This window comes from Empidonax traillii, unplaced genomic scaffold (assembly GCF_003031625.1).
Source record: "Empidonax traillii isolate 1590-97213 ecotype Southwest subspecies unplaced genomic scaffold, ASM303162v1 scaffold619:size634076, whole genome shotgun sequence".
NCBI classification, from domain to species: domain Eukaryota; kingdom Metazoa; phylum Chordata; class Aves; order Passeriformes; family Tyrannidae; genus Empidonax; species Empidonax traillii.
The window spans coordinates 452,432-461,618 of NW_020955812.1; the positions used below are offsets into that span (position 1 = coordinate 452,432).

Consider the following 9,187-nt stretch of genomic DNA (forward strand, 5'->3'; position numbering starts at 1 on the left):
CACCAGTGCAGCTCACTTGTCTTCTTGTCTTTCAGGAGGAGCTGGGCCACCTACATCACAGGGGAATTTTGCTATTAGGATTACCTATGGGTCAATGTTTTATTTAGTTTGGTGAAATAATGAACAATTGTACTAAAAAAAAGGTTGGCAGCTATGAGGAAAAATCAGTTTTGCCATGCTTTACTAATATTATCCCCAGTCAAACTGTACTTTTATCAGGATAATTTTCGTTTGTTCTTTGACCAATTCAAGGTCTTTTTCATGTAGAAATGCACATTCTTTAGCTAGGGAAAAGGGAAGACAGTACTAAATTGATGTAAAATACACAAGGCATTCAAAACTACTCTTTTTTTTTTTGTTTCTTCAAATCTTCCAAAATCCCGCTCTTTGGTTTATGACCTTCGGGTTTAATCCTTTCACACTGTCTCCTGCAAAATAAATGCTAGCATCTTTGTCTCACAGGTTATCCAGGGACGGTTCAGAGTAGTTACTTATGCAGTCTTTTTCATTGTTACAGTGCACAGAATGTAAAAAGAGGACTTAGAGTTCTACTCATCCTACTATTTAGGCACACCTGCAACCCAGAGATTTAGCAGCAGGCAGCATGCAGAAACTTCTACTCAGTAACAGGTTTGTCCAACACAAGTTGCAGAGATACCAACCAAATTAGGGCAGAAGCAAAACCAAAACACCTCAGGATTTTTTGTTCTTATCATCTACTTTGAAAAGAACTGAGAGGCTCTAAAACTGGGAGTGAGAATGACTGGCAAGGAAGGAACTTTTGTTGCTCAGCTTGTACTTATGCTGGACATGACAGCACAAAGGATATGAAAAGATAACAAGATTAAAATCAAAAATTCCTATTGAAAGCTCTTCTCTGACTTAAACATTCTTGTGTGCTGACTAAGATCTGAGTTCTCCTTTGTCTGATCAGATAAACCTATATGATGACACCATGAAGTGTATCTCACTCTTGGAAGTTTGGGGAGAGAAAAGTTTCCCATTCCTAGAAAACTGACTTATAAGCATGAAATCTCTTTTTCCAGACTAACCTGCGACTGTTAAAGTGACACAACTTGGAGCTCAAACCAGCCCATCACATACACCACAGGTTGTTATACCAAGGAAATCACTCAGCATTAGACTTGGGGAAGATTTTTGACTGTGTCAGAGACAAGCTTATACCAGGAAAACTTTACTGACAGGAGGGCAAGGCTACACACTGAGGTCCTGGTGTACCTAAGCACAGGGATAATCCAAGATATTTTTAACTGCACCCACAATGACAACGTTGTCAGTCTGATGGACAAGAAAAAAGCGAGGCCAGCGCAAAAGTGATATGCAAATCATAACTGAGCTGAGGCAAAGAAGAGTCAAAAGACCTCATTCTCCCCCAAAAAGACTAACTTGTTCCAGAAACAGGCTGTGGATAGGACTCTGAGACTGTCAATGAGGCCTACAGTTTTATGATTTTGTCTGCAGGTTACAAATGCAAGCCCTTGATCCCACCCCCATACCTTTCCACTTATGTACACACATCTGGTGTTTTGCATAGATGTGAAAAAGACTTTTGCTTCTCCCTGCATGTGGTGGTGTTTTGGCTTTGTTTTTTTTTTTTTTTTTTTTTTTTTAACAGAGAAATTGGGATACCTGCTGCATTTGAGAAGAAGTGTGGCTAAGGCAGAGAAACCTCATGATGCTCAGAGCAAATCCATGAAAAGATGAGCTGGAAGAATCAGGAGGGGTGTGACAATTACCCTGCTTAGGCAGTCAAACTTATTTGGCTCCCTTGGTTTTGATTTGATATTATCTTTTCCACTGAATAATTGTCAATGTTATTTTAATTGCCTTTTTGAACACTAAATTCTGCTTTAGCAGAAACAGCTTTTCGTAATATCAACATCTGTTTTAAGTTACATGGAATGGTAATTTTAAGTTAGCAATTTCTCAGATTTAAAACCAAACATGTACTTCAGATGTTTATTTTTAAACTGCAAAGGCTTGTGTGGAGTTCTTGCCTTCACAGTAGTTCTCTGTGAGTAAGTGAGGTTGCAAATCTACATTTCTGAAGATGTTACACAGATCTTTTTGATCATAAAAACCAGATCTCATGTATATGGGCAAGACTCCAAAAATTTCAAAGCAGTATTATTTATACTAGAGTTGTCCTTGGTTCATAAAGAAAATGGAGGTTTAGGCGCAAAGGACTTTTCCCTTGCTGCATAAGACTACTACCACTTCAAGAGAATTGAAAGGTCCTGACCAGAAGGACTTATGTCCTTCAAATTCCACTTACTAACAAACTGCTATTACTATTAATCTCTCTGGATGAAGATTTCATTTGCATACATTTCAATACTTAAAAAGGAAAGGATTTTGAGCATGAGAATCTAGAAGCAATACCTTAAAACCTAACCAACAGATATTCCTTAAAGATCTGCATGTTTCCTCTGCTTTCTGCTCCAAGTCTGTAAGGTTGTACTCCAAGATGTAAATCTTGCCTGCTAAAACTGAGCAGTGCTTCCAGTACCTTAAAAATATTTGTTCCTTTTTTAAATCTAAAAGTAGTGCTGGTTATAAAGTTGGCATCTTTTTAACAATAATCATTGGTGTACAGTGCTAAAACATTCTAAGTAATTTGTGAGGGTTGGGGGGAGTTTTTTAAAGGTCATACCTTTTCCTCATCTGTTTACTAAATGTTCTGTGCCCAAGGCCTTTCTGGCATTGAGCACAAGGAGCTATTTAGAATGAACTGAGAGACCTTACAAGGCTGAGCTCAGCAGGGTGGATTCAGGTGCAACAAATACATTTTTTCTACATACACACTAACAAAGATATTTTGTAAACAACACTTTATTATAAACCAGAACAAATACAGCATAATGCATCTAGCAGGAGCAAGCTGCAGACACAAAATAGGAAAACAGCAATGAGTCACACAACATACATAATCCTGCATTTAAAAAACAGGAGCAGAATCAGAGGACAAAGATATTTGCACAGTTGAGAGCTATAAAATGGTATTTTCTGCACTCATTCAGTGTTCAAGCACATAAGAAGCCTGTAAATTAAAAAAAAAAAAAAAAGTGATATATATATATATACAAACTGTTTTCCCGTGGTCAGTATTCCAAGGACCTACTTTCAGATGTCAATGAAACATCCTGAAATTGACTTAATTTATAATGCAATCCTACTAGAGACTGACATACAACACATATTCTACCTCCTTCTAAAAAAATGAGGGTTAAAATAGCATGAGATTAAATACTGATCAGCAGCAATGGAGACCACTCAGAATTTAGCAAGTCAGTTGACACAGTCATAGTCTCAAGTAGTAGGACTGCTCATAAAATGCTGAGGTATAGAAAACCTAACCTAAAAGCTCAAAGCAAACTTAAAGTGACCTCAAAAATTACCATACGATGACAGGGACAAAACAGAGAATAATTAGGCTCCTATTACCATCGGTTATTCTCCCATATCAGGAGGAGATTTTTGGGTTTGCTGTACTGTAAGAGTTTACTCTCATTTGCTGGAATTTGTTTGAATATTTCAGCCTGCAGACAAAGAGTAGCAAACAAGATTTTCAAAGATTACAGGAAAATAAAGTAATTCAAAAGTCAATATTACACTTCATGCAGCAGATATTAATATTTAAGAGTTTTTTTCTACTGGAGTGATCTACCATTAATTTAACTAAACTTCATATTACTTGGAAGTATTCACTTTCTTATTTAAAGATGAATAACGCAGCTTTTTCTGAAATATTCACTAAAATCCATTTAGGATATACAACACAAACAAGTTTCAGTGTGGGTGCACAGCCCACAGCTACCGTCCCTCAGAGCTCAGCGAGACCCAAGTTGGAGTAGAGCACAAGCTGCAGTTGGGAACACACTGAAGTGCAATTCTTTGTTCCCCGGCTGCTCCTCACACACTGCGCTGGCTGCCACAGCAGCCCGAGCACACAGCAGCACTGCAGAGGGCAGCTACTGCCCGGGCACGCACACAAACAAACAGGACAGCAAACTGAAGCAGGAATATGGTCCGAATGAATTCCAGACAGGCATCATCTGGCTATCAAACAATATCACCAAGGACGTCAGGTTGGCTCCTATGAAGAGCAATAAATAATAACTCTCTGCTCCTAACTTCTACATATTCACGAATCATCAATGGTGACATATTTACTCAAACAACTGTAACAAAAGCTCTAACATAATTAAACACTATTTTGTCCCTTTCTAATATCCCAGATTTATACGACTGTAATTATTTCTGACACAACTATTTCAGTGTGCATGCCATTAATTCAATGACAGAACTGCAAGAATCAGACTTTTCCACTTTCCTGCCTTTTTGACAAGTCATTTCCCCTAAGTCTCTTAAATTTCCCTTGCCACACATTTAAGATGCAGTGCTGCTTGTTTGCCAAGCAAATCCTAGGGGCAGAAGACAACAAACAGCATACATCCTCAAACATCAAGCACCTACAGGAAGGCTCTCAACCAGATCAATCAGAAATTCACGAGGAAGGTATCTGTGTAGCAGTGTATAGATTAACCTAGTTCTATTTTAGGTTACTCCAGCCACTCCTAGTTGCGACAACAAAGCACTTTCTCTGCAATCACGTTTACTTAACCTCTCAAAAAAGCAAAAGAAGTCAATTTAAATGAAGTTGACCCTTAAAACACATTCCTTCCATTTCCCAGCCCCAAAAGCCCGCAAAGCAAGGCAGACCCTCGGCACCCAGTGCCCGGACGGACTACACTGCAGGCAGCCCAACAGCGGTCGAGTGCCAGGGGCCGAGGGGCCGCATCTATGCCGGATGCCACTCCTGTCAGCTCCCCAGGCAACTGGAGACACCGCCTGATCCACAGCGTGGGAAGATTTAAGACGCAAGATTAGCGGAAAAGGAACTACAAACCAGACAACAGCGTTTGCCCCGGCTAATGCCGCGGTAAAACACGCGCTCTGCTCTCCACAGCGTGTGGATCTGAAGGTACCATCTCCTTGTGGACAATGGGTGACGGTGAGGAGGAGTGTCTGCGGGGCGGGCTGACACAGGCGATGCCCAGACAGGTCCCCGGCCGGGAGAGGAGCGGGGGGTGGATGTGTCTGTGGATGGAGCCTCTCGGCTGGAACCACCCGGAACGAGCGAGGGGCACGGGGGCATCTCCCTGCTATGGGGGGGGGCGGGGGAGAGGGGTTTCCTTGACGGCCAAAAATACCCAGAAACGCCCCCAAACCCTGAAGCGCCGACAACGAGGCAGGATTCACCCTCCCTTTCACGGCACGATTTCAAGGCCGGGTCCGGCGGGAAAGCGCCAGCCCCGCCGCCCCCTCACCGCGGGCCGGGGCCCGGCCCCCGCTTCTCCCCCCACCGCCGGAGGGGCGCGGGGCCGGGCGGCGGGGCCGTCCCACGCCCGCTCGCTGCGGCGGGAGGCGGCCCGGGCAGGGGCCGCTCGGCCGCGGTTGGCCCAGCGCAGGCGCCGCGGAGCACCCGGGCCGGGCCGGGCCGCGCAGGCCGCCACAGGCAGACAGGACCGCCCGGCCCCCGCCCCGCCGAGGGGCCGCTCCGGGCACCGGGGAAGCCCGGCCCGGCCACGGCCAGCCCGGCCGCTGCCGCGGCGGCGGACACGGCGCTGCCTCCCCGAGCTGTGCCCGCCTGCCTAGCGCGCCCCTACCCCTTGGCGTGCTCGGTCTCCTCCTCATTGTCGCCGTCTATGCCGCAGGTGTCCTGGTCATCCAGCTCCAGGCTCTGCTGGCTGGCCGCGGACTCGCTGTCCTCCGCCATCACGGGGGAAGGAGGGAGGGGAGGGGCTGGGGAGCCTGTGAAAGAACCGGGGCGCACGGGCAGACGCGGCCGGAGCAGCTCCCTCTAGCTGCGGTCCTTCCCCTCGCTGCCGCTGCCAGAGGAGGAGGCGGCGGCCGCCGGGGCTGCCCGGCCGCTCCCGCCGCCCCGCGGGGACCGGGGCGGGGCCGTGCAGGGGGAGCTCCGCGCCCTGCCCTGCCCTGCCCTGTCCTGCCCCGGACACCCGGGCAGTGTTGCCCATCGCTCCGGGCCTGTCCTGGCCCCCTGGTGTCGACATCCAGCCCGCCTCTCCGGCCTTCCACGAGCCCCGACTCCCCGTCCCGTGGGCGCTGTCCCCGCACCGCGGGAGCCCCAAGGAGCGGCCCCGGCGTGTCCGTCCCGCGGCTCCCCCGGCCGGGCCCGCAGCCGCCGGGCCTCGCAGCATCGGCGCGACTTCTGCCGGTCCCCGCCTTTCCTTCCCACACCATAATCACTCGGACCGCCAAGTTATTTTCATAGGTCTCCTTAGAGCTTTCACAGTGACTCTACGTTTGCTGCTAGATGTAGACAAAATATCCAGTTGCTTATGGCAACAAATTGGAAGAAAGAAAGAGATAAAGGCAAATAAATTACTTCAGATGTAGCTCTGCCTAGCTGCTCCCACTACTGTCAGCCACCAAGGAACAGACCAGTGTCTACACCATAAATCCCAGCTTTCTGGATCTTTCCCCATTCTACTTCTCCTTCCAGGTTCTGTCTCTCCTCTGCTTTCCATACAGAATGTGATCGTGGGTCAGCAGCCATGGCTACACAAAATTTACCTGTGCCTGTAATTCTAAGAGGCTTTGAGCCACCTCAGATGCAAGAGGTGGCTGTAAGTATATGAGTATAGGCCCAGATCCACAAATGGACTTTGCTGGTGCCATGTTTCACTTTTCCTAGTTGACTCTCAGAGCAAACTCCAGGACTCAAAACAAAACCGTACAAACAGAAGTTGCTGCTGGTGGAGGCTGCTGAGACCGCCAGGGCGATCCCAGCATGGTGGCCATTGGCCACCAGCTCTCGCAGCACTTGCTGTTTTCCAGAAGCCTTTTGTATTTCTACAAACTCCATGCTAGAAAAATTGGAGTTGAATGGTAATGATTTGAACCCAGGAAAGGAAATAAAGAGCCACTTGTGTTAATTATTTGAACTATCCTGATTTCCAGGGTCATATCAAACTTTCTGGATGAGATTCAGAATTTCTGAATGCTCGCTTTGGCAGTGCTGCCGAACATCACATTAAAACATAATAATAGTGTGCATCAGTTGTAATTTCTCCTTATCTCCACTGCCCCCTTGAAAGTAATTTAATGTGAGGAAGCTATTGCTTCCTCCCATTTTGATTTAAGGTGGTGATTTGGATTGCTTTTTCCTATTTTTGTTTTAAGGTGGTGTTGTGTTTTGCTCTATCATGTATTGCAGGTGACATGTCAAGTAAAAGATCTTACTGGCCAAGCAGAGGACAGCTGTCAAAACTGTCCAGCTCCAACTGTCAAACTCTGAGCCTCTGTGTACGGAGCACCAGACTGGGGCTGCTCTGTGTCCCACTGCACTTGGTCCTTTACAACTTGTGAGTTGCCACAGGAACCTGTAATTCAAATGCATAAGGTGGAGTTTGTAATTTACACTTGGCCAAGTATGACCTCCCAATGTCAGGCTGTCACTGTAGTTCAGAGGGGAAATGTGCCTACCATGTTATTACAATTTGAAAGGACCTTTGGGAGTAAACCTTCATTCAGCTGTGATGGTTCGGAGAGGAAGGAAATCTGAAAACAAAGGCACAATACACAATAGTTTTCAGTAACAAAATGCAATTGTCCCTTAGCTCAGAGAGAAGTTCATCCAGTGATTACTAATGACTTTTTTTCCCCTCATAATAATGTGTAGGAGAAAGTGAAGAACAGTATGTCAATGACTAAACAGCTATATTGAATCACTCTGTTGGAGAAGCTGTGGGTTTAACCATCTTCTGTTCTTTACCGCATTTTTCTTCACTTCATTGAGACAAATAGAGTATAAGAAGCCTAGATCCTGACTCTCATTGCAGTTCATAGTGACAATAAAAGAGGCAATGTGAATCTTTCTGAGCAAGCTACCTGTTGCTGTCCCCTGCTAGGGAGTCTGCCTGGAAGGGGGAGCTTAGCTGCAGAATGGCTGCTATTCTATACTTCACAGCATGCATGAAGAACACCCTTATGGATAGTAGTTTATATCCTGAGAGGCACAACCGAGATTAGCAACCAGATTTAACTGTTACAAGGTCAAATGACAACACTGAATTGTCCTTTGTGTTTCATGAATATATGAATTTTGCTTATACCACAAGTAGGAAGGTTGACTAGAAGTGAAAGTTATGCATCTGTCCTGTACTGAGAATTTCTAATGTACCTTTGCACTTCTGAAATTACAAGAAAGATCCCCAGAGCATTTAAATTCACTCTACAGACGTTGCTCAGCAGTTCCGCTACTTGATAGATGTTGGCTATCAAATTAATGATGTCTTCCAAAAATAGAGCAGCAAGGTGAAAAAATGTACCTCTGAATTTCTCTGAATTTCTCCCACATGCTCAACCACAGAGAGTTAAAGGAGGATGTACCATTAGGACAGTAAGCAGCAAGAATGGCTTCTGCTGTGCCCAAACAGACTCTCTGTGGGCATCTGTACTTCCAAGATCTCTGTTGCTGCATGTGGGTATGTCCAGGAACTCCCCAAAGCGCTGCATATGAATACTGCAGACACAGCCCACAGACTCACACCAGTCTAAGCAGAGCACCAAAAGCGATCAGAAATGCTTCATTTTCAATTCACCAGGTAAAGTGCTAGCATTTGTGAAGGTGTGAACTTACTATTCTTAATTGATTAAAAGACCTCTTCCTAGATGTACAGGGAAGATAAAAGCCTTTTTTAATTATTTTATAAAGATTGAAAAGAGGAAAGCACAGTCATTTTACACAAAAGCTAAGAAATTAATAACAAAGGAAAATAGACTTCCTTTGGAGGAGAGACGCTTCACTTAATACTAAACAGCATATCATGAAATCAATTAAAATAATTCCAGCATGTCATGAATTATTCATTGGTTGGTTATTTTCATTGGTCTCCTTAGAGCTTTCACAGTGACTCTACGTTTGCTGCTAGATGTAGACAAAATATCCAGTTGCTTATGGCAACAAATTGGAAGAAAGGAAGAGATAAAGGCAAATAAATTACTTCAGATGTAGCTCTGCCTAGCTGCTCCCACTACTGTCAGCCACCAAGGAACAGACCAGTGTCTACACCATAAATCCCAGCTTTCTGGATCTTTCCCCATTCTACTTCTCCTTCCAGGTTCTGTCTTTCCTCTGCTT

General features: G+C 45.2%; 1 protein-coding gene across 1 annotated transcript in view; it reads right to left on the minus strand.

Annotated features, from left to right (window-relative positions):
* The window catches only part of NMT2 (N-myristoyltransferase 2), a 34,031-nt gene extending 28,112 nt beyond the window's left edge, over nucleotides 1–5,919 (minus strand). Inside the window, exon 1 of the mRNA XM_027898710.1 lies at nucleotides 5,691–5,919. Coding sequence (XP_027754511.1) covers nucleotides 5,691–5,800 — 110 coding nt within the window. The 5' untranslated portion in view covers nucleotides 5,801–5,919. The remainder of the gene's footprint in view (nucleotides 1–5,690) is intronic.
* Nucleotides 5,920–9,187: the final 3,268 nt, after the last annotated feature.